This window comes from Erinaceus europaeus, chromosome 12 (genome assembly GCF_950295315.1).
Source record: "Erinaceus europaeus chromosome 12, mEriEur2.1, whole genome shotgun sequence".
In the NCBI taxonomy this organism is placed as follows: Eukaryota; Metazoa; Chordata; class Mammalia; order Eulipotyphla; family Erinaceidae; genus Erinaceus; species Erinaceus europaeus.
The window spans coordinates 15,161,487-15,185,770 of NC_080173.1; the positions used below are offsets into that span (position 1 = coordinate 15,161,487).

The 24,284-nt window shown below is 47.8% G+C and overlaps 1 protein-coding gene across 1 annotated transcript in view; it reads right to left on the minus strand.

Moving 5' to 3' along the window:
* Positions 1-23,280, minus strand: part of DNAH17 (dynein axonemal heavy chain 17) — a 120,884-nt gene extending 97,604 nt beyond the window's left edge. The window contains exons 1-15 of the mRNA XM_007535566.3: positions 22,934-23,280; positions 21,319-21,512; positions 20,351-20,543; positions 20,026-20,125; positions 19,734-19,819; positions 19,426-19,551; positions 18,500-18,652; positions 18,320-18,409; positions 16,607-16,774; positions 16,290-16,406; positions 8,384-8,649; positions 7,488-7,683; positions 5,185-5,331; positions 2,325-2,433; positions 1,236-1,339 (exon numbers count right to left, since the gene is read on the minus strand). Of these exons, the coding sequence (XP_007535628.1) occupies positions 1,236-1,339; positions 2,325-2,433; positions 5,185-5,331; positions 7,488-7,683; positions 8,384-8,649; positions 16,290-16,406; positions 16,607-16,774; positions 18,320-18,409; positions 18,500-18,652; positions 19,426-19,551; positions 19,734-19,819; positions 20,026-20,125; positions 20,351-20,543; positions 21,319-21,512; positions 22,934-23,272 (2,388 nt within the window). The 5' untranslated portion in view covers positions 23,273-23,280. The remainder of the gene's footprint in view (positions 1-1,235; positions 1,340-2,324; positions 2,434-5,184; positions 5,332-7,487; positions 7,684-8,383; positions 8,650-16,289; positions 16,407-16,606; positions 16,775-18,319; positions 18,410-18,499; positions 18,653-19,425; positions 19,552-19,733; positions 19,820-20,025; positions 20,126-20,350; positions 20,544-21,318; positions 21,513-22,933) is intronic.
* Positions 23,281-24,284: the final 1,004 nt, after the last annotated feature.

Below are 24,284 nucleotides of genomic sequence, written 5' to 3' on the forward strand. Positions count from 1 at the left end.
GCAGTCACCACACAGCCCTTCTATTTTAGTGTTTTTTTAAAGTTTTTTTTTATTATCTTTATTTACTGGATGGAGACAGCCAGAAATTGAGAGAACAGGGAAAGATAAACAGGGAAAGAGACAAAGAGACACATGTGGGAGCTGATGACAGATCACAGGCGAGGTGAAGAATCTCCCTCCCTCAGTTTTCAGATAGAGCCTACATGAAAGAAACTGGTTTTTTGTTGTTGTTGTTGTTTCTGCTGTTAGGGTTATTGCTGGGGCACGGTGTCTGCACCGTGAATCCACTGCTCTTGGAGGCCATCTTTTCCCTTTTGTTGCCCTTGTTTATTGTTGCTGTTGTCACTGTTGTTGGATAGGACAGGGAGAAATGGAGAGAGGAGAGAAAGAGGGGGAGAGAAAGACACCTGCAGACCTGCTTCACCGCTTGTGAAGCGACTCCCCTTGCAGGTGGGGAGCCGGGGGCTTGAACTGGGATTCTTGAGCTGGTCCTTGCGCTTTGCGCCATGTGCGCTTAACCCACTGTGCTACCACCTGGCGCCCACTGGTGTCGGGCTGAGCTTCATTGACGGGAGACAGACAACCTGGGACTCATGGTTGAGCTGTAGGCAGTATCTCTTTATTCATGCAGGACGCAGCACAATCTAAGCTGAGCTAAGCTAAACTAAACTAAAAACTACAATCTTGTCCTTATAAATATACTAGCCCGGTAGGGTGGGAACAGGATGTGACGCAGAGAAGGTGGAGTGACAAGGAGAGGGGGCAGAGCAAAAACATATCTTGAACCAGTGGGGATTGAACCAATGCCCTGGAGGGAGGGTGGTGCTTGTTAACAGTGGTTATGTAAATAGAACGAAGTGGTTATGTAAATAGAATAGTGTTAAGCAGGGGGGGTTTAAACCAAATGAAACAGAAAGGGTTTTTAAAAGCATACCAACACACTGGGCTGCTTTTTTATAGAGCAGTGCACTGGTTCCAGGTGAGGCTGAGTCTCAGTATACCTTTTCTCCTAGCTGGTCCCAGCCAAGCAGAATGGAGCAGTCTTGAACACTGCTGAGTGCTGTAGCCATTCCAGCCTTGGGAATCACCCTATATCATGATAGGGGCCAGAGTCTCACCCTGAGGATGCCCACTGTCTTGGCACTTTCTCTGAGCATCTTCAAATGGCCATACTTTCCCCAGACTCTCTCCTGGGCATCAACTTGAGCCTACTCTGTGCCCTGCTCTTAACTCACCTTCATGGCTTGGGAAATTGCATCTATGTTTTGCTTTGCTTTTTGTATTCTATTCTGCAAGTTATGTAGAATTTCTCTCATCTCCTGAATATATTCAAGTACACCTGAAATAAGGGCACATAGAAATCTTTAAAAATGAGAAATTAAGCAAGTTGGAGAGTTCTCTAGGGCTGGTTTGCACATTATTATGTAACAGCTCTTGGAAAACATGATCTCTGTTCTAGAACATGACCCAGCAGGGATCACAGAGAGCTCCCTGCTAGGAGACGCTGAGGAGTAACACATACTGTGCCTCGTCAGGAACAGGACCTCCTGTCTCCAAAAAGGAGGACCATTACTTCCACCCAGGAGCTTTGCATCGATGATAAATGACCCTGTGATTGCCCCTGCATGTTCCCACTCCGTGTGTCCTAAGGCCCTCAAACTATGAACAAAATGCTGGAGAGAATTTAATTTCTTTACATGTCTCGCAGCGTCCTGGGTGGGAGCAGCTGGAACAAATGTGCTCTTGGGCAGAAGTAAGAGAGAAGAAGCCTGTGGCTTCTTTCCATGGAAAAATCTAGAAGGGGTTTTTAGGAGTAATGCTTTCCAGTTGAGAGAGTTAAGGGGGGACATGGCAGAGGAGAGCTGAAAAAAGGGGGGATGGCTAAAGGCAAACTGAAGGGTCATGAAAGAGCCATGATGGGTTCTGGGGATATGGGAAATTGGGGGATCCAGTGCAGTGGGGTGAGAGGAGAAAAAGAATTGGCCGGTATACTTTTTCCAGCTTTTTCTAATTTCTGCCAAGCCAGCTGTGATGTGCATTTGTTTACCTCCTGTACTCACATGAGAAAGCACCACAAAGCACTGGCCTCATGCACATGCAGCTTGGAAACTTTGGAACCTCAGCCTGGTTCTGTTTGTGTGACACAAGTAAGATTTCTTTGGGGCCGGGCAAGCAGGTAGGACTATCATTTAACTTTAAACCAGCCCAGCCAGGTTTAGGCTCAAGTCAAGAGTGGGCCTCCAGGGAAGAGAGACAGCCTGGGGTTTGTTTTAGGACAGACCAGGCACCCATAATAACCCAAGGTGAGAATGTGGCCTGTGTACCTTCACCATTCCAGAACAATGTCGTTTCAGCACTCAGTAACTTGACATCAATTGCTTCTAATTCAGACTTTACTAGTGGGAATTCTTCATCCATCAGAGTGGTCTTAATCTGTAAGAAACAGGTTATAGTTTCAGGGCCTTTATTCCAAATCCAATTGAATTTTAGAAACCAGGGCAACAGTTTTTATTATCTAACACCTCTCAAAGACTATCAGTGTTGGGCCCAGTGGCGGTGTACTTGGTTGTGTACACATATTATCGTGCACAAGGACCTAGGCTTAAGCCCCTAGTCCCTGCCTGTGGGGGGTGTTAGGGAATTCTGCTGGAAATCAAAAAGATTGGAGCCAAAGTGGGTGGAGGACAAAGGAGTTTTATTCACATAGACTGAGAGTTCAGATCACTCTGAAAACCCCAGCCCCAAACAAAGGACGGTACAAGCTTATATTGGCAGTGTGTGTGTGTGTGTGTGTGTGTGGTGTGTGTGTGTGTGTGTGTGTTTGCAAGCTGAGAGCAGAAAGTGTCATTACAGAAGCAGAGGCTGCAAGGTTAAGGGGGTGGGACTTGTACCCATTGCTCAGGGTCAGTTGCCTTAGTTACTGTTACGGCTACTGTTATCTTTACTGCATAGCTGTGTCTGGGAAAATTTAGCTTCAGCATAAGATACACCACTGGGTGGTGGGGAGGGGGGGTCCTTTCTCATGGTCTACTGTTATCTGGGGCTTCTCTCTTTCTTAGAGTTTGGTTAGTTAACTCTTTCTTTGCCTTGACATTCTCTTTTTTCTATATAAAACATCTACTCCCTTGGCCCTCTGTTTTACTTATCTATGGCTCAGTTTACAGTGCTGCAGTCTGACCTTCTTTATCTCAGTTCTTTGTTTTCACTTACTTGACCTGACTCAATCTCTCTGCATATTCTCAGCCTTTCTATATATTTTCAGCTTTTTCTATTCTGTGTCTCTGTGACTTAGTAATATGCATTTGGTTCCCTTCTTAGTTCTGCATTCTCTCCTCCTCCTCCCAGCTCTGGTCTTCCTGCCAGGGGCCTTTGACCCCAGTAGCCATGGGGGGGGGGGGCAGAGATATTCTTGGCACCCTCTGAGGTTTTCTTACAAACACACTACAATCATATTATAAGCACATACTATAAGCACATTCAGGGGCTAAGATTTTAGAAATTCCCTCACAGGGGGAAGAAGCTTCCTAAGAGGTGAAGCAGCATTGAAGGTTTTTTTTTTTCTCTCTCTTTAATATTTATTTATTCCCTTTTGTTGCCCTTGTTTTATTGTTGTAGTTATTGATGTCGTTGTTGTTGGCTAGGACAGAGAGAAATGGAGAGAGGAGGGGAAGACAGAGCGGGAGAGAGAAAGACAGATTCCTGCAAACCTGCTTCACCGCTTGTGAAGCGACTCCCCTGCAGGTGGGGAGCCGGGGGCTGGAACTGGGGTCCTTGTGCTTTGTGCCACATGCGCTTAACCCGCTGTGCTACCACCCTACTCCCAGGTTTCTCTCTTTATCTCTCCCTCTCTTTCACCCTCCTCCCTTCTCCCCTCTCAATTTCTCTTTCCTATCAAATATAAAACAATAATAATAAATAAATCAAAGACTATTAGTGTTACATTACTGGGAATTATGTGAAAGTCAAATTTAAGGTGATTTCAACTTTTTAAATTATTTTTTATCATCAAGAATTCATGTATGCACTTAAATCTTAATTACCAAAAAAAGAAGGAAACTCCACAGTGTAAAACCAGTGGGCATATAATTACAATTTGCCAACTGTCTTAGGGGCTGGCGAGATAGTGAGCCTGCTTTGTCATGCATGTGACCCACACCACACTGGACTAAGTTTCAGTGCTATGGTGTCTTTCCTTCTCTCCTCTCTGTCTTAACAAGTCAGCCTGGAGCAGTGAGGTTCCCACAATGATAAAAATGATTGACTTGAGATTATAACAAGAAACCAGTGGTGGTGGTGATTGGGGAAGGATTGGGCTGAAAGGGTAGAGTAGGTCCACTGGACTTTGGTGAAGGGATAGCTAGTATTAAGCTGTCAGAAAAGTCATGACATATGTATAGACTGTCTGCCTCAATGTATGCATAACACCAGGACAGGAGACAGACATGCTGTCTGATTTACTATACTTTGTAGAATTCCTAGAGATAGTTAGTGTCACCTTCTGTCATAGGTACACAAATTATAAAGCTTCTACCCCAGGACCCAGACAGTTGACCTTGGGACAGTTCTCTTAAAAAAACCCCCTGAGGTTATTGCTAAATAGCTTGTCCCCCAAGGTTAATTGGTGACTGATACCCATCCATAGTCTCTTTAGTGACTGGTGCTAGTCCTCCACCACCTGCTCCATGGCAAGGAAATGGAAATCTTGCACCACAGAGTTGAATGAAGGTGACTGCGCCCTGACACCATCAAGAAAGCACGAACACACACACACACACACACACACACACACACACACACACACACAGTTTCCTCCCATAGTCAGTGGGAAATCTGTCATCCTAGTTGGACTCCAGGAAATAACTCTCTTCCTCTATGATGGGAATATGGAAGCAATCTCCAATGACTTTGCTATTAACCAGAAACAAAGACAATTAAGGAAGCTGAGACGATTAGGTACCACAGATGCAAGTCCGGGGGGAGTCAGAATTCCCTCATTATCTGCTTGGGGTGATCACCATCTATGCTCTGCTGTCTGTCTGAATGGTGGAGCGAAGCCTGGACCACCTTCCAACATGACTATGAACCCTCTTACTCTCCTCCCCTCAGAGACTGCATACTGGTGTTTGTTCTAAACCAAAGTCAAAGCTTGGCAGTAGGAACACAAACCAACTCACAGCAACTCACCTCATTATACCAGCCAACAATGAGCTCCAAGTTGCCCACAAACTTCCGGAAGATTTCATGCTGTGAGAACAAACTCTCCGCACTTATTGGAATTTCTTTTTGTTGCTGAAAGTTCAAGTACTTGACTTCTCTCAGAACAGCCACCAACTAAGGTAGAGGCAGAACACAGGAGAGGTCAGAGGTCAGAGGTCTCCTCCACAGATTGCACAACATGGCAGGAGCGCAGTGCCCGAGTGCTTTTTACAAGCTGGAGATCGCCAAGCCCGTGGAGGTCTGTGGGAAGAGGTGCTGCTGGGAACCCTAAAACATCTCTCCCCACTACCCCCATTTCTCAGTCCAGAGACAGAAGGTGCTGGCCTCACCTGTGTGGGCAGATGCCACCCTCATAGTGTCCCCTGGTTGTTTGCAGAAAGTCTTCTGGGCATCACTTGCTCCTCCCTGTGGGCCCAACCTTCACATCCCCTCTCCTCCACTGGTTATACCCCAGAGATCTCCATTCTCTCAACTCTCAACCTGGATGACAGCAAAAAGCTCCTAACTGGTGTCCTGGACCCTCACTCTACCTTCTAGAGGGATTCTTGAAAAATATTAATCAAATCTAGACACCCCTTTACCTGAAAGCCTGCCTAGGATGCAAAGTCACTCAGAAAAAGCTCATTTTCACTGATGAGCCTCCCCATGCCCTGTCCTTACTCCTGCTTCACCTCTGTTCCACCCACTCACCCGCCTGACCCCACTTTGGTGCTTCTAGAGACTCCTCTGCAGATCTGTGAAGGCTCATCTCCTTCCCTCCTGCAAGCCCTTGCTTAAAGCCTTAGCCTGATCCCTGTTCCAGCTCTGCTGATCCCTCTTAACCTGCCCTTCTAGTTTTTGAAGCAGCTCTCACCACCTCCTCAGGATTACAGGCTTGACCTCTTTTGTTCTGCTCATGCGTCATCCCCCAACCCTCCTCCCCAAGACAGAAAGCTTTCCTGGTTCACTTACTTATTCCAGGCACATACAGTGAGTAAGGTGCTTGAGAAAAATCTATTAATCAGGTTTTAGTGAGAGAGGAGTTTCCAGAGGAAACAGCAAATCTGGGTGTCTCTGCCTCCTGGGGTCACTGCAGGCAGAAGCCTCCTGGGTGGAGCAGGTACCTGAGGATCTAGGAGGCTCCTGCCTGCATCCTGGAACATGGAGGCACACTGAGGCCCTTCTTGGGTGTGGAACGCACTGCAGCCCCTAGTGCCAATCTCTCCAGCTTGCTCAGCTTAACCAGATTTTGCAAGGACCCTTGTGTTTTGTTTCATTTTATTTTTTAATTTCTCACATTCTTAAATTGATGTTTCCCCTTTGGATCAAATGATAAGCAGTCAAGCTTTAAAATAGCATACTCAAACGAAGCTATTTCCAAGGAGGATACTATTTTGGTACCTATCTTAAGTGTATCCCACATACACTTCTCAAAAATGCTTAAATAGTAAAATTCCAAGTAATGAAGACATAAATATCCCCTATGAGTTCCTGCTGGAGGTAGTAGGGGATCAATCTTCTCCAAAGGCTCGGATAACTTTTCTCAATATGTCCAGAGCCTGGCTTCTTCCTTTGAATGTAGCATTGACCTTAGTTGGGACTAAAGTCAATGCAATAACTGTGAGTCATCGAGGTCAGCACCATTACTTAAAAAGAAGCCCACAATTTTCAGTTAAGGGGAGCTAAGGCCCTGGAGGCTTAAAATAATCTCTTGTTTTTTGTTTCAGTCCTTGATCTCTTCTTAAAAAAAAAAACAAACCTGATCACTGTCCCCTGCTTCTATGACCTAGGAGAATGTAGTTTACATATCATCTAGTTGCAGGTTTATTAGTGTACAAGCACTCCCTCTCTGAGAAACTTCTTACTTTCAGAGTGTAGATAAAGTTATCAGCTTCTTGTCATGAGGAGGTTTTGGGGAATTGAACCTGGGACTTCAGAGCCTCAGGAATGAAAGTCTTTCTCAGAACCATTATGCTGTCTCCTCCATTCCCAAGCCTCTCTCTTCTCTCTTCTTGATATACCAGGTCCCTGAACACAGGATAAATACCCCTGCTCTGACCCACACTGATGTACAGCCATGAAGACTGTGTACGCCATAAAATTCTGACTTTTCCTACTAATCTGATATTAATTTGTTCATCTGTCCAGCCTCAGGAGAGATGGGGGACTCTCTGCACCCTGACAACTGAAATGGATTAGGCTCAGGGGGCGTGCGGAGCGGGGTCTGGGCTTCTCCCCCACATTCCACACACCCCAGTATAGCGGAACCCCAGTCCTGAGCACACACCCACCGCTTTACTAAAGTTGACTTGGATGAGGTCTGTGGTGGGATCCCTCTGGATCAGGGGCTGCCCCAGGTTGAAGTGGCAGTCCTCATCCACCCGAGCCACCCACTGCTGGTAGGTATTCTCACGGTAGTTTCTTAGCAGCTCCATCATCTCGTCGTATTTCTGGTAGACCAGATTGGCCTCCACACTGGACATGACCCTAAAATCAGTAAGAGAGGGTGGTAAGGCCCTCCTCTCTTTTAGGGCCTAACATCCTGACCTAGTTGCCAGATCTCAGGGTATGATGTAGACGGGCAATTTTCTGCTTCATCCAAGACTCAAGTGTCCAAAGAGACAGAGGCCATTAGCCTGTAGTCACCTATCCAGACAGACACAACCCTTTGCAACAAGTGGTCCCAAATGACCAGGACTTGGTAAATGACAACTGCAGTGGGTTAAGTGCACATGGTGCGAAGTGCAAGGACTGACATAAGGATCCCGGTTTAAGCCCCCGGCCCCCCACGTGCAGGAAGGTCGCTTCACAGGCGGTGAAGCAGGTCTACAGGTGTCTATCTTTCTCTCCTCTGTCTTCCCCTCCTCTCTCCATTTCTCTCTGTCCCATCCAACAACAATAACAGCAATAACAACAACAATAACTACAACAATAAAACAAGGGCAACAAAAGGGAAAAAATAGCCTCTAGGAGCAGTGAATTTGTGGTGTAGGCACTGAGCCCCAGCAATAACCCTGGAGGCAAAAAAAAAAAACCTTGACCCAGGAGTGTTGAAATATCTCAATCTCTCTCTCTCTCTCTCTCTTAAAGGAGGGAGGGCAGATGGAGGGGAAAAGGAAAAGGAGAGAGAGGGGAGGGAGAAAGGAAGCAGCACCTACCCGGCACTCCCACCTGCACCCTAACTCACGGATGGTCAATGGTCTTCAGATCCTTCATGGATGCCTCCAGCCTCTCCTGCAACTCCAGACTCCATTTGAGCTGTCCTGCTACTGGGGACATGTTTTTGTGGATAGGGGGGATTGTCCCACTTTCCGAGGCTGCAATCTGAGCATCATACAAGATCTTGGCATTGTCCAGTTCAGCATCAAACAGCTCCAGCATGACTGAGTACCGGGGCACCACCTCAGCAAGGATTAGGGGTCGCTCCAAAAGGCCCCCACACATGTACAGGAGCTGGGGAGAAATGAGAGGTACAACTTCACCAGGTCCCCCAGATGGGGATGCAAGGTTCATGCCCAAACCTCAGGAGAGAGACCCAAGTTCATCAAGACAGATTCATCTGTGCCTTTCTCTGTGATACATCTGATTGAGCAGGTGTTTCTATGATTTTCATGTTGATGTTCGCTGAGTCTCAGAATAATTGTAAACTAACAGCATAAATGAAATCCAGTGTTTTGAAAACTGTATTCCAGAGCCACGAAAAATCAGTGTTTGGGCAGGAAAGGCTTGAACAACTAAGAAATACAGTCAAAAGTTTTAAGCAGGGGGCTGGATGGTGGTGCATCGAGTTGTGTGCACATGGCATGAAGTGCAAGGACCGCGGAAGGATACTGGTGTCGCTTCACAGGCGGTGAAGCAGGTTTGCACGTTGTCTATCTTTCTTTCCTCCTGTCTTCCTCTCCTCTTTCCATGTCTCTCTGTCCTATGCAACAGCAATGACAGCAATAACAACCATGATAACAACAACAATGATAAACAAGGGCAACAAAAGGAAAAAAATTGCCTCCAGGAGCAATGGGTTCGTAGTGTAGGCACTGAGGCCTAGGGATAACACTGGAGGCAAAAAAAAAAAAAAAAAACTGGTGTATATCTAGGTTATGGGACTTTGTTAGAGAGTGAACCACCTGAGATGAAATTAGAGTGTACTATAAAAGGAAAGGTCTCACCCGAGTAATGAAGCTGAAGGGTTGTCATTCCACACGTGAAGTCTCTGGACACAGTCTGAGGTGAAGCATGTTGAGGTGGCAATCGTTGCGTTGGTTAGGTTGTAGGGGCATATTTTTTTCTGGAGGTTGTAGTTCAGCATCCCACAAAGGCATTGGAGGGGATGTACTGTATCCGAGGGTTTAGTGGGGGGATACAGGTGGCACTGGGGCCCAGAATGTGCAAGATACTGGAATGGGAAGTGGGGGTGGAAAGTCACACCCCTGAGGGTTTGAGACAATTACAGGAGAGCTCAGGACATCAGCATCAGGGGTTCCAAAGTTCCAGCTACTCCAAAGCTAGAACTAGGGAAAGCCATGGTCTCCTTTGAGGTGGATGCCAACCAGAAGGCTGCCACCCTGAAGTTCTCTAGGAGGAGTAAAAGGGCATTCCTGGAACTAGTAATCATGCTGAGCACCCTTGCAAGGAACTACCTCATGCCTCTCATCCAGGTATGAGAAACACTGGGGATAGCTTGCCAAGTGGAAAACTTGGCAGAAGAGAACAAGACATCTTATCAGGGAGGGGGGCAGTTAGGATTCTGACTAGAATCAGATGGTGACTCAAATTGGATTAGAGTGGAGCCGTCCATAAAGGGTCATTGTGGGACAGGAGGCGTGGGGGTGGGGGGTAGCCAGTGAGCAGGGCAACCTGGGAGCGGGGGACAAGAGAATGAATAGACTCTGCAGCCAGGCATCCAATAGCATAGCTATATACAAGATACTGGGTACTGTACAGCAAAGCATAACAAAAGGACTTTTCAAAGTTAACCCAATTACCAAATAATGTGATGATAAAATTAACTATCGATTGTCTTTTTGAACCCTAAGACAGCAGGAACCTCACATCTCCACTATAGAGCCCCTACTTCCCCCAGTCCTGGAACCCTTGGATAGGGCCCACTTTCCCGTATGTCTCTCCCAATCCATATCAAATAATATTGCATCCGCCGATCACAACCTAACCAACGCAACAATTGCCACCTCAACATGCTTCACTTCAGACTGTGTCCAGAGACTTCACATGTGGAATGACAACCCTTCAGCTTCATTACTCGGGTGAGACCTTTCCTTTCATAGTATAATCTAATTTCATCTCAGGTGGTTCACTTTCTAACAAAGTCCCATAACCTAGATACACACCAGTTTCTGTGAGAGAGAGCATATCTTCACACGTATCTATAAACTACTGCAAAATACATACCTGAAAGCAGAAGTACACTAGAGTTTGCAGTGAGTACCTCCCTAACACTTCCTATCCACTATTCCAAGCTTTGGGTCCATGATTGCTCAACAATTTGTTTGGCTTCGTATGTTAACTCTCTTTTCAATCACCAGGTTCCAGATGCCACCAGGATGCTGGCCAGGCTTCCCTGGATTGAAGACTCCACCAATGTGTCCTGGAGCTCAGCTTCCCCAGAGACCCACCCTACTAGGGAAAGAGAGAGGCAGACTGGGAGTATGGACCGACCAGTCAACACCCATGTTCAGTGGGGAAGCAATTACAGAAGCCAGACCTTCTACCTTCTGCAACCCACAATGACCCTGGGTCCATGCTCCCAGAGGGATGGAGAATGGGAAAGCTATCAGGGGAGGGGGTGGGATATGGAGATTGGGTGGTGGGAATTGTGTGGAGTTGTACCCCTCCTACCCTATGGTTTTGTTAATTAATCCTTTCTTAAATAAAAAAAAAAAAAAAAGACTCTGCAGCCAGTCCGAGGTCTCGAGCTCCTCTACCCACCACCTCCATGACTCCCTCCAGGGGTCCCCAGACCAGGCCGGAAGAGCCCTAGGGCTGAAGCGGTATGTCCCCTCCCCAGGTAAAGGGAAACTCTATCTGGGTTAGACTACGAACCTGAGTCACAGATTTGCCCCAGTCTGAAGTTTGAAAAATATGAACTCTGTTCAAAAATAATAAAATAGTAAAACAGGCTTTTAGGGCTGGAATGTGGCTCATCTGGTAAAAAGAACACTTTACCATGAGTGAGGACCAGGGCTCAAACCTCCACACCATATGGGAGTGCATGCAAGGGGTAAGAAGTGCTACAGTGTCTCTCCTCCTTTCTCAGACCCTTTATCGAAGGAAAAGGAGGAGGAGAAAAAGAAAGGCTACTGGGAGTGATGGAGCTGTGCAGGCACCAAGCCTCAGCAATAACACTGGTGGAAATCAAGAACAGCCTATTGCAGCCCAGGAGGCGGCACAACGGCTAGGGTGCTGAGATGACATGCAGGAAGTGCTAAGTTCAGTCCCTGGCTCTGCATGCATCAGAATGATGCTCTGGTTCTTTAGCAGTAATAAATGAGTATTCTAAAAATGATAATCACAAAGCACAAGGACCAGTTAGGATCCTGGTTCAAGCCCCCGGCTCCCCACCTGCAGGGGAGTCGCTTCACAAGTGGTGAAGCAGGTCTGCAGGTGTCTCTCTTCCTCTCTATCTCCCCCTCTTCTCTCAATTTCTCTCTGTCACTATCCAATAACAAATAAATAAGTAAATAAATACAAATTTTAAATTAAAAATTTAAGTCATTTGAGGAAAGAGTAAAAGGTGGAAGAAAACAGGAGAGAGTTTCAGGTTGCCAAAAGCAGGTGGAACAATCATAGAAATAAAGAAACTAAAATTCTGTCTAGTTCACTGTTTCCTCCAGTTACTGCAAGGGAGCTCTTGACATAGCAGGTCACCTGTGTCATGGTTAGAAATGGTCATGTGACTGCTTGGGAGAAAAAAAATGTTCCTCTGTGACCTTCCCCACTTTTTTCTTCCTATACCTTTTTCCTTCCTTTCATGCTTACATGTTTTTTGGCTTCTGGCTTCTGGAAGGAAGCTAATTTTATTTTCTGCCAAGAGGATGTCATGTGGAAAATTGTTCTAGAACATTTCTGGCTGTGTGTGAATTACTGACAGTGAGGAGGAGTGCCAAGGCAGCTTGGGAATGTGCAGGGAACCAGGGACAGAGGGAAGAAACCCCAGGAGTCTATCCTAATTAGAACACAGGGATAAATGGGAAGGAAAATACTCAAGTACTGAGAGAAACATGAGCAGGCAGGAAAAGTGTTGGTTTACAAGAGTTACAATTTATTAAAAAAGACTTTCTTGGGGCTGGGTGGTGGCACACCTGATTACAAAGTGCGAGGACCCAGGTTCAAGCCCATGGTTCCCACCTGCAGAGGGAAAGCTTTGCAAGTGGTGAAGCAGGGCTGCAGGCATGTCTCTCTCTTTGTTGTTATCTTCCCCTGTCCCTCTTGATTTCGCTCTGTCTCTATCCAATAAATAAATTACTTTCATTTTTTGTATTAGACCGTTGTAAAGGAGAGACTGTGGTCCGGAGCCAGGACCATGGTGACCTCATGGCAGGGGAGGGGCTGGTGTTTCCCAATGACAGTGCTGCCTGAAAACCTCTGCTCAAGGTCCTCTGCTGTGGAGTCTATGGAGCTTTGAGCAGTACCGAAAGGGGTACCTGGTGTCAGCTTCGCCTTTGATTCCAGTAACAAGGTGGCTAGGTATAAGGAAAAACTCAAAAGCACTGGTTATGTGCTGGGCTACAGTCAATGTAAACTCAAAGCTACTGCCTGCCCTCAGTGAGTTTATACTCTAGCTGGAGCCATCAACACACAGTAGAGGACCAGGAAACTAAATCTAATTTTTTAAATATTTATTTATCTATTTATTTCCTTTTGTTGCCATTGTAGTTATTATTGTTGTCGTTGTTGGGTAGGACAGAGAGAAATGGAGAGAGGAGGGAAAGACAGAGGGGGGAGAGAAAGATAGACACCTGCAGACCTGCTTCACCATTTGTGAAGCTACTCCTCTCCAGGTGGGGAGCCGGGGGCTCAAACTGGGATCCTTCCACTGGTCCTTGTGCTTTGCGCCATGTGCACTTAACCTGCTGCACTACCGCCCGACTCCCCAGAAAACTAAATTCTAAGGAAGCCCTAGTAGGATGGTCTCAAGGTGCAGTGGGGAGTTTGGGAACAAGGGGGAGGCTGCTATTCAGGGTGGAGGGAGGTCTCTCCTGTAAGTTCGGGGAGGCAGCTTTCCAGGGGAAGGGTGTTCCAGGCAAGGAATGGCATAGAGAACTGTATTAATTTACATTCATTGATATCTCTGCCTGGAGTCACTGCAATCTACCACTTAACTCATATCTATATTCACCAAGCTTCAGATTCCTTTGCATTTGCATTTTCAAAAACGATGTTTAAAAGGCAAGGGCATTCGTGTTGCAGAGATCTTTGCATTCAAGGTATGAGGCTTTCTGAGTCACCAGCTCTGCTCCAGGAAGCTTAAGCCTGTTACCCCCCAAGAAAGATATCTATCACTATGGGCTGACCAAGACAACCCAGCTGCTTGGCTGACCCTGGAGACCCATCGGGCTCCTGGAAACAGAGCTAGTTTGGGGCTCCTGGTTCCTCCGTTTGTTGGCTGTGTAACCTTGGGCAGCAGCTTGACCCATCTAAGCTGGCAAAATAGGACATACAAATGAAGGAAATGAGTCTAGCAAAGAATGTGGGTTGTTTTGAGACAACACTAGTGCTTGGCAAAATGTTTGGTATTTAAAATCCTATGGTAACTACTGAGCATTCTCCATGGGGACTGTCCTGCCTATAGCAACACGTGGTTTGCAAAGGGAAGGAAAGAGATAGCTTAGACCTGAAAAAAGTCATGGTCCACAGATACATCCATAGATCAACAGAGCAGGAAGAAAGCTACCTAAACATATAGGTATGCTTACTCACTCAATTAAAATCTGAAGACTCAATTTTCAGGTAAACTAAAGTTCAGCATGCTACACCCTGCAGAGAACCTCCCTTTCAATTGTGGAAGTCATCCAAATATATGAAATGGGGACAATAAAGACTGATGGGACTGGGGCAAAGGGCGCCACTCTACCTACACAGAATAAATAGTAGCTGTTTCCTTCCAGTCACTTGCTCTCATAAGGGACTATGTATGCCTGGTGGGACCAGAGCTACTTTTCCAAGAGAGAGTGAGAATCTGAATTTTACGTGAACTTAACTTGATTTTTACTCACCATGTGAGACCAGACAAATTGCAGAGACAGAGAGATGGTCTAAGATGGCCCAACATGAACAGAACAGGAAGACTAGGGTGACAAAAATTTAAACTGATATGGACTATTGCCTGCCCTTCCATGTACTAGAAAGCCATTTCACTGTGCATTTTACAGGGGTGAATTGCGTGCTGTGTGAATTCAATCTAAAAATATACCACGAGTGGTCCGGGAGGTGGCACAGTGGTAAAGCATTGGATTCTCAACCATGAGGTCCCGAGTTCGATCCCCGGCAGCACATGTATGAGAGTGATGTCTGGTTCTTTCTTTTCTCCTATGTTTCTCATGAATAAATAAATAAATTCTTTTAAAAAATATACCACAAGTCACAAAAAAGCCCACCAGGGATCTTTTAGGCCCAACTGTCACAAAGATGAATGGGTGTGTTCATGAAGCTGTGCTGTGGATAAAACAAAGGCAAGTCCTGTAACGATAGCATCTGTCTGATTTCTCAGTGCTGTGATTTTGAGTGGGGTAGGGACTTTTTCTTTCTAATTTCTTTTAATTAGATAGAACAGAAAGAAATTGAGAAGGAAGGGTGAGATAGACAGATACCTGCAGACCTGCTTCACTGTTTGTGCAGCATTCCTCCTGCAGGTGGGGAGTGGGGACTTGAACCTGGGTCCCTGCACTCGGTAATATATTTGCTTAACTGGGTGCACCACCACCCAGCCTGAGTGAGGTAGGAACTTTACTTTATTCATAAATAAATTTTCTAAATTTTATTATCTTGTGCCTGAGACCAAAGCACCACTCTTCTATCTGTGACATTCTATTTACTCGCGTCTTTCTTGCTTCTATGCAATGCTGGGACAGAACCCAGGCACTCACACACACAAGGTATGTTGCCTTACTCTGGGTCACCTCCCAGCTGACTCCCCTCAAACAGTTAACAAAGAGCACACAGATACTCTACAAGCTGTATAAAGAGGTGTATTTTCAGTCAATAACCCTATGATTTCTTATTGGTAAGTAAATATGTGAGTACCATGGGGAATAAACAATAAATATATGTGTTTTTAATGGCAACCTGTCCTCTCTCTAACTTCTATTCCTTTAAGTTGTGAGGAAATTAAGTCAAATAAGAATAAAGAAGAGTAGGGGATAGCTTGCCTACAGAGCACACACTTTACCAGGCTCACGGACCAGGGTTTGAGGCCCTGACCACTACATGGGACCACCTGCACAAGGCTTCATGAGTGGTGGAGCAGTGTTTCTCCTCTTCCTCTCTTTTCCTGTCTCTCACCTTCTATCTAAAAAAAAAAAAAAAAAAAATTACAGCCTACCAGACAAATGAAATCATTTAGGCACAGGGGGCCCAAATAAAATTAGGAAGAAAAGAAAAAAAGACATATCTTTATTCTTTATTGAGTGAACACAGTGAGAATCAGTTAAAAAAAAAAAAAAAAAAAAAAAAAAAACCTCATTTCTTGCTCACTTTTTTTTTTTTAATTTGCCTCCAGGATTATCGCTGGAGCACAGTGCCTGTACCATGAATCTACTGCTCCTGGAGGCCATTTTTTCCCCTTTTGTTGCCTTTGTTGTTTATCATTGCTGTTATCATTATTGTTGTTAGCAGTATTGTTATTATTGTTGTTGGCTAGGACAGAGAGAAATGGAGAGGGGATGGGAAGACAGGGGGAGAGAAAGATATAGACACCTGCAGACCTGCTTTACTGCCTGTGAAGTGACCCCCTCTGACACAGGGGTGGGGGGTGGGGAAATAACCCTTTCCTTATGGGCTCAGGTCCACTTAGCGTTACCTGCACCCATGGGATATGGTTTCGAGAAATCAGCCATTCCAGCAACCCTGACCATACCTACCTTAGCACAGGACTCGATACAATTGCAGTCATCAAATCCTTGGCAAAAGATTGTGGCCAGCCTCCGGTCCAAATCCTGAATTTTGGTCTCAAAATCAGCGTAGTCTTCATCAAAACTCTATGAGTGAAAATGCCTACCTGGTAATCAGCACACAACACTGGTCCCTGCTCCATCCCCAAGGACAGCCTGGTTGCTGAACTAAACTGACCATGCTCTCATGCTAGTTTTGTGATGTCTTTAAAAGCAGACACCTCTGTACGTATCTATGTGTCTTCCCATGGCATCTGCCACTGACGCAGCTAAGGCTCCAAACTCACCAAATCTCCTGGGTCCAGGGGGTCATATTTGCATTCAGCAAAAACCTTCACTAGCTCAAACACTTCCTCATAAATCTGGGTGACCAGGCTTCCGAGGATGTTCCCCTTCACTCCCCCAAGCTCAATCTTCTCCAGCTTTAGAAACTCAATTGCTGTTTTATAAAGATCCTGGTAGAGGAAAAAAAAACAAAACAGAAAGACAGAAAACAGCATCCTTAGACAATTCATCCTCATAACCATATCCAAAGGTTCCGACACTGGATCTCTGACCCCAGTGCCACAGGGTCACGTGGTGGGGAGGGTTATGTTCATTTGTGTTAATGTTCTCCACAGTTCTTCACAATATGTAGCATCTCCCATTTGTGAACTTGGAGGAGAAAGAGACCTGGCTTCTTGTTGACTGAAATGCATCTCTAAATAAATAACACTCTGCTGGAGCCTCGTTGGCTTGGAGGGTACGGGGCAACCTCTGATGATCCTGCCGGACTGCAGGTTCTGTGCTACCTGGGGCCTGTGAATCCAGCTTCTTTTGGGGAGCACTTGCCCTAGTCCTGAGGGCTCCCCAAAATCTTAGCCCAGAACCCTCTTTGCTCTCTGTGATCTTCACTTTGGCTTTTCATCACATGTGGTCTCATCAGAGTATCAGCATTTGTTTGAGCATTTCTGGTCTCATGACAGGGAACCCCCGAAGGTTTCCTGAGAGCCCCCAGCAGCCTCTAGGTACTGACAAAGATGATGACCCTGTGGCGCTTATGTTACTCACCTGTGCCAGCAACCCTAAAGGATCAGGATGCAACCAAAGCAAAACCACGATAACCCAGAGAGTAAAGAAGCAGTGTAGCTCAGCCCTCCTCTCGGGCTCCTCCACCCAATAAGGAGGATCTGGGACATAGAGAGCAGAGTCATCTCCTCCAACCCCAAGGACTCTCTTTCCTGGAAACCACCACATTCCAGAATCAGTCGTGCAGGAACCAACAGTTACAGGCCAGGAACACAGCTGGGGCCTCCTCCCCACAAGTGAGTGTTTTTTGGAAGAGAATTGTCACTGGATGATGTAATCTGAGTCCTGAGTGGGCCACATCTTCCTCTCAGAGGTCACAGATAACCTTTCTAAAACTAGTCCAACGGCACTCATCACAAAGCCAGTGCCTTGTAGTTACAAGATGACCCTTCTTCTTCTTCTTTTTAAAATTTCTTTATTGAGGGATTAATGTTTTATAGTCGACAGTAAATACAATAGTTTGTACATGCATAACATTTCTCAGTTTTCCACATAACAATACAACCCCCACTAGGTCCTCTGTCAAGATGGCCCTTCTTTTAATGGGACATGGGTATCATGTGTATGGAGTTAATGTGGCAGGATAAACATACAGAGTTCAAAGCAAAAGCACAACTTTTAAAGTTTGCTTTGTTCTGTGTCACTCCCCACATGCAAACAATGTTACATGGGGTCCCTCTTACTTATTGTCAATAACTCTCCCGTTGGCTTCTTGGTCCCCAAACCAGTCACTCAATATACTAACAGCCTGTTCACAAACAGAAGGTGTAACATACTGGGAGAAGCAACGAGTCACCATGGGTCTAGGGCCCGGGAGAGACTGTTGGGGTGTGCCCATCACTGTCCCTTCTGGGAAGCAATCCCAGAGAGGGACAAAGAAGGAAAGGGCTGGGGTTACCTATGACGCTAAATGAAACCAGACTTTCTCTTACCTCAATGGTTTGCAAACGATGGAAGAAGGAATTAATTCTGGAAAATGCAAGTGATGAAGGAAATTCCCAAGGGACTGGCTCTTTGCCTTCCTAGAGAAGGGAGGAAAAAGAGGCTGTGTTGGCTGCAGGGCCCGCATCAACCCAACCTGACTCCACTCTGGCTCTGGCACCCGGACACACCTTGAAGAAGAGGTTCATGTTGGCACAGCAGAAGTCATAGGTGTGGTAGAGCCTCCTGAGCACGCTCACCGACAGTGAGATGCCACTCAGCACCTCCTCAATCTCCCCCTGCAGGCCCTTCAGCACCTCGTCTGGGCTCAGGAAGGTTCGGGTCTGGCTCAAAGAGAAGGTGATTGGAGCTCTGCTGAGTCTCAGCCAGCTGATAGCCTGGGGTGCTCTCTCTAGGCCCTTTGGCCATCGGAGACACTTCACCAGGGCTCGCTGGTTCTGCTTCTTAGGACAGTATCAACTCTCTCTCTGGTTTCTGTCTCAGCCTATCTGCCAACTGCCAGGTCATTTTGGGGAGGCTGAGCGCCCTCTCTACCAGTCCTTCCACCTGCTAAGGCTCCACCGAAAGGGCTTTTTGGTCATGGATGGTAAGACTTGCTGGGGCCGGGGCACAGCTCCGGGTCCCAGGGTCCTTCGAGTCCTATAGCCAGAGCTAAGGGTGCTGCTTTCACTTGTGTAGGAGGGTAGCTGTGAATATATCCTTGTGGAAGGTAAGGAGTGGTGGAATCTGTGTAGAGGGGGAGCTGCTGCAGCTCAGTGTGGAAAAAGATGAACCCCGCAACTCCCCCACCCCCAACTTGCCCTGGAGCGCCTCGACTAGTGCTCTGTCTTCTTCTTCCCTCTCTTCTGCCTCCCTCCCAGCCTGGGCTGCAGTAGGCTGGTACACTTCAGGTTTGGGGAGGACTCTATGGGGAGGGAAGTGGACCTTAAGAGCATCTACCCTTAACTTGGGATCTGAAAATCCTTGTGTCTGTGTCAACATTTTTGCTGCTTTAGTACTAGGGGTGGGGGTGGGGGTGGGGTGGGGGAGGGAGGTCTGAGCAGGAGTGGGGCAAGGAAGAGCCACAGAGAGGAGAGGAAGGGCAGGACAACACTACCATCTCGATGACCTGGTTGCAGAACTCCTGCAGGATGACAATGATCCGGGAGGGTGTGTTGTAGTGCTCTGAGGTGGCCCAGATAAAGCAAATGGTGTACATCACCTTGGCAATAAAGGTTGGGAGCTGGAGAGACACAGTCAGATAGACAGACAGGCGTTGGGTTGCAGCATCTTTCCTTCCCACAGCTCTCAACAGAGACCCTGAGAGCAAGGGAGAGGTGCCCAACTACAGCCAAGGAACCCACAGCTCTCTCACCCGGTCCAGTGCTTGTAAAGTGATTTCCACCACCCCCACCCCCAACACACCACCGTGAAGTCTGCTTGATCCATCTCCTCCAACAAGATGCGCAGAGGCTTCAGGTACAGAACAATGTCCTCAGCTTCCTTCAGCCCTACACGGGGAAGAATATCTGCTCATGCACACCTCTGAGCCAACTGGCCTCTGCTATCAACCCACTCTGTTCAGTGTGCTTATTGGGACTGATTCCCTCAAGAAATGGGATCTTTCCAGAAAGGAGAGGGTTGGGAGAGACATCTGCCCCATAGGTCTGCCCTCCCAGGAACCCCCAGCTGGACTTCTTGAGGGTCCCCAGCTCACCCTCAGTGACGTTCATGTAAACATTTTGCAGGGCCGGCCAATAGCAACTTTTGGCTTTTTCCAGGATCTCAACTATTTTATTGACTTTGGGCCTGTTGAGCTGAGAGGGGAAGAGGATGTCTGTTAAGTCCTCCAAAAGAGGCCCTTACAAAAGGCATCCTGGACCTGCAGCCAGCTGGAGTAGTGGACCGCTTGACTGAGTAACTCTGGGCACCCAACCCAGCACAGAGAGGCTGAGCTCTGAACTGGCCTGTATGGGATGAGGGCCGTGTGGCCAGCGAGCAGCTGAGCACCCAGCCACAGCATGAGGCAGAGGCTTTGTCACCTGCTCATGGATGCACTTGAGATTCATCAGCCGGGCGTCCCAGAACTCAAACTCCACCCGAGGTAAGGGGTTCAGCCCCTCCAGCAGTGGCTGGGCTGAGTCCTTGCTCAGCACGTCCCTGATCTGGTGGGACCAGTCAATGATGATGGTCTCAATGGCATGCAGCAGTGAGTTGTCCAGAGAAGGGGGCAACCTGGAAGGCAAACAAGCAGGGCAGATATTCTGGCAGCCCCACGCACAGCTGCCACCAGCAATGTTTTTCTAGGAGGGGACCATCATGACACTCAGTCAACAGGTCCCCACAACCATCCATGGCACATCTTACAACATAACCCTGATCTCCTTGCAGATGCCCCGAGGGGACTGGAGAAGTTTCCAAATACCCCAACTGTGAGAGCCCCTGAGCTGGGTGCTGTACCCCAGGGCAAGTGGACCAACTCTGGGACAAAGTGTATATTCCAAGGGCATGTCCCAGAAGCCCTCACACAGTCACACATGGCACAAGTCGGGGACTGCATGGATGTTAGAGCCTGACTTGACATCTCACCAATCGCAGCCACCTCTGGGGGGTGAAACATCTGGCAGGTACACATAGTGATCAGGCAAGGGTAAGGGACACCTAAGGTCCTGTGCTTGCTGGGCCTCAACCTGCTGAAATCCTCAAGCTGAAAGCCCCCTTTCCTGACTGTGGATATGTACAGTGTGGCATTTTGTGCAGGCCTTGTGATGCTTGGACAGGTATATGTGTGTGACAGGAGAGACTGGAGCACAGGAGCCCAGCAGTTTCGAGAACTAGAACCCCCAGGGCTGACTCCGGCCCTCCCCTGTGCAGTCAACTAGCCTGTCAGCACTATGTGGCTCATGTGTTTCCCGAGCTCTGAAACCAGCAGGCAGAGAGGTGATGTGGGCTCACTAATCAAGGCCCAGACAGCCCTCCACGCACTGGTGACCTGGGCCAGGCTGCCTACCTCTCCATGGACTCCAACGTGCCGTCCAAGCTCTCCAGGTGTTCTGGAATGGGCAGCAGGGTTTTCCCTTTGATCTTGCCCCCCATCACAAACATCTCATTCTTCAGCTTGTGGGCTTGTTTCGCGATGTCTTCTGAGACCACCCGAGGCCAGCCGCTCATGTTTTCACTTTGGGTTAACAGGGAATACAGGACCTGAAGGGAGGCAAGTTCAGTGGTTCTGCCCGGATCTCCTCCAGTTAGCGCCCCCACCCTTGGCACCCAGAACCTGGGAGACCTGCACCCTTCCCCATGAAAGGAAGAGGAAAATGTTGGCTAACAACAGGCCAGCTCCTGAGCCTCTGTCACAGGTGACAAGCCATCTGCTGGCAGGCCCAGCTCTTACAGCAGTAGCCACTGCTCTATCCTCACAGCAAGCATTCTCTTTCGTCTGTGAGGGAATCAGGGCTGGTCCACGCCTCCAAAGTCTACATTCTGCAGTCTTAACCTTGTGCACCTCTGGAGGGGACACTCTGCAGAGATAATTTAGCATAAAGTAAGGTCACGGGGTGGTTGCTAAGCCAATCTGACTGAGGTCCTCGTAAGAATAGGAGATCAGGGAAGTTGGATGGTAGCACAGCGGGTTAAGCACACGTGGCGCAAAGCACAAGGGTGACTGGCGTTAAGGATCCCGGTTCAAGCTGCCAGTTCCCCACCTGCAGGGGAGTCGCTTCATAGGCGGGGAAGCAGGTCTATCTTTCTCTCCCCTTCTCTGTCTTCCCCTCCTCTCGCCATTTCTCTCTGTCCCATCCAACAACGGCAACATCAATAACAACAACAACTACAACAATAAAAACAACAAGGGCAACAAAAGGGAATAAATAAATAAAACAGGAGATCAGACCCACACAGATGGATGAGCACTTGAAGGCACAGGGAGAAAGCAGTGCCCACATGTCTAGGAGAAAGGCTTGGTGAACAGCCTGACTTCAGACTCCTGCGTGGCACACTGCTGGCTTCCACAAGCGTACACTTTGTTACGACAGATAGGCCCTGCACTTCAGCTTTGAGTCTCCAGCTCCCCTCCCCACCCCCTTCAGACGTGAAGGAAGCAGTCTGGGCTCCATGTAGGCAGAAGGCCAGGATGAGAGTCCCACTTTCACAGATGAGGAGGCAATAGCAAGGAGACTAAGTGCCCGCTGTGCTGGCTGCTGGAAATGTCCAAAGTGGGCTGCACCTGCAGCACCCGCTGTACCTGCCTCGCCTGCGGCACACACTGTCTCCCCACAGAGGCCTCTGGGGAGGAGCAGAGAGTGGAGAGACAGAAAGCAACCCCCCTGACTTCTCAGAGTCTCACAATTGGAGAAAACCAGCTGATGGCACTTGAATGAGCCACACCTTCTGAGGCCCCGGGCAGGGCCCTGGTGCTATGAAGAACGAGTGGGATGGCTGAGCCTGTCAGCCCACAGGGGCACAGCACCAGCTAAAAGGCTCAGCAGTCCGGCAGGTGGGACCTGTGCTCCTACGTTTGCAACCAGCCCCCAGGGCTCCCTTTGCGTAGCAGGGCTCTAAGCCTCTCGCTGCCAGCACAGGAAACAGGCTCCTCTCAAGTCCTCGCCTGCCACCAGTGCACCCACCTCCTCCACGACGGCAATCAGCTGGTCCACGGGCGTAGGGCTTAGGTCCCCATAGGCCAATCTCTCCTTGTAGTTGTCCTTGCGGATATTCTCGGGCGCCTTCTTGATAAAGTAAATGCCTTTGGACTTGAGGGAGGCTGGGAAGCCCAGGCAGGGCACGATCATGCCAGCGGGGTTGAGTGTCATCACCAGGACAAAGACATCAGGCTTCTCGAAGAATTCTGTGAATAAGGCCATGTTCTCCTCTGCAGCCAGCATCTTGCTCCACTTATCCGGCTTGAACCTCAGGATAATGGAGCTTACTTCTTCCAAATATTCCAACCTGACATCCTGTGACATCTTGACACGTTCTTAAATCATAGCCAACTGCCAAGGGACAGAAGGAGAAAGGCAGAGATAGGGCTGAAGGCAGCAATTGATGGCAGCAATTTAGAGGGAAGAGGGTGGGGAAAAAGGCAAAATGTGTTGGTAGAAGAAACCCAGGAAGGTGATACGACAACCAAAGAAAATGGCACCCCTAGGACATTGGCTAGACTCAGGGAACTGTCAGGATATAAAGTCCATCCTATTGTCCTTGTCCTAATTTATGCCCTGCTTTTAGTGCTCTCCCCAACACAGCATTTCACCAGATCTAACCTCAGACTCCCCCAAAACTGCTCACATCCCCCATATGCCAGGAGAATTCCACACAGCTCTTCCTGGGGGTGGAAAGTTCATTGGAGAGTTGGGGTAACACGGTCCAGAATACCTTCATGTCTCTAAGGGCCATGATTTGGGTAAAGCAAGTTAGGACTCCTGTAGGTGCCACACAAAGGAGGACACCCCAGATCTTACTAATCAAGACAGATGATGTGCAAATATTTTTATAGATTTTTTTTTAAATTTTAAACCTTTATTTATTGGATAGAGACAGCCATAAATCAAGAGGGGAAGGGGAGATAGAGAGGGAGAGAGATAGAGAGACACCTGCAGCCCTGCTTCACCACTTGCGAAGCTTTCCCCCTGCAGGTGGGGACCGGGGGCTCGAACCTGGGTCCTTGCGCGTTATAACATATGCACTCAGCCAGGTGCGCCACCACCTGGCCCCTGCAAATATATATGTAGATTTTTAATGATAGGGTCCCTTTCAAGCTGTACTTTAAGTGGGAGAGCTCCAGTGTCCCCCAAATACTTTAAATAAGTCCCCGGTGAGGACTTATTTAAAACTCCCACATAGCCATCTTGAAGGCAAGGGCCAGAGCCAGGATGTTCCTGTTGACACAGTGGTGTCTTCTGAAAAGGTCAAATCTGTGCACTCATTTGTGGAGAGCAGGGATAGCTCCTGGGGAGGTAGCTTAGTGCTGGATTTTTG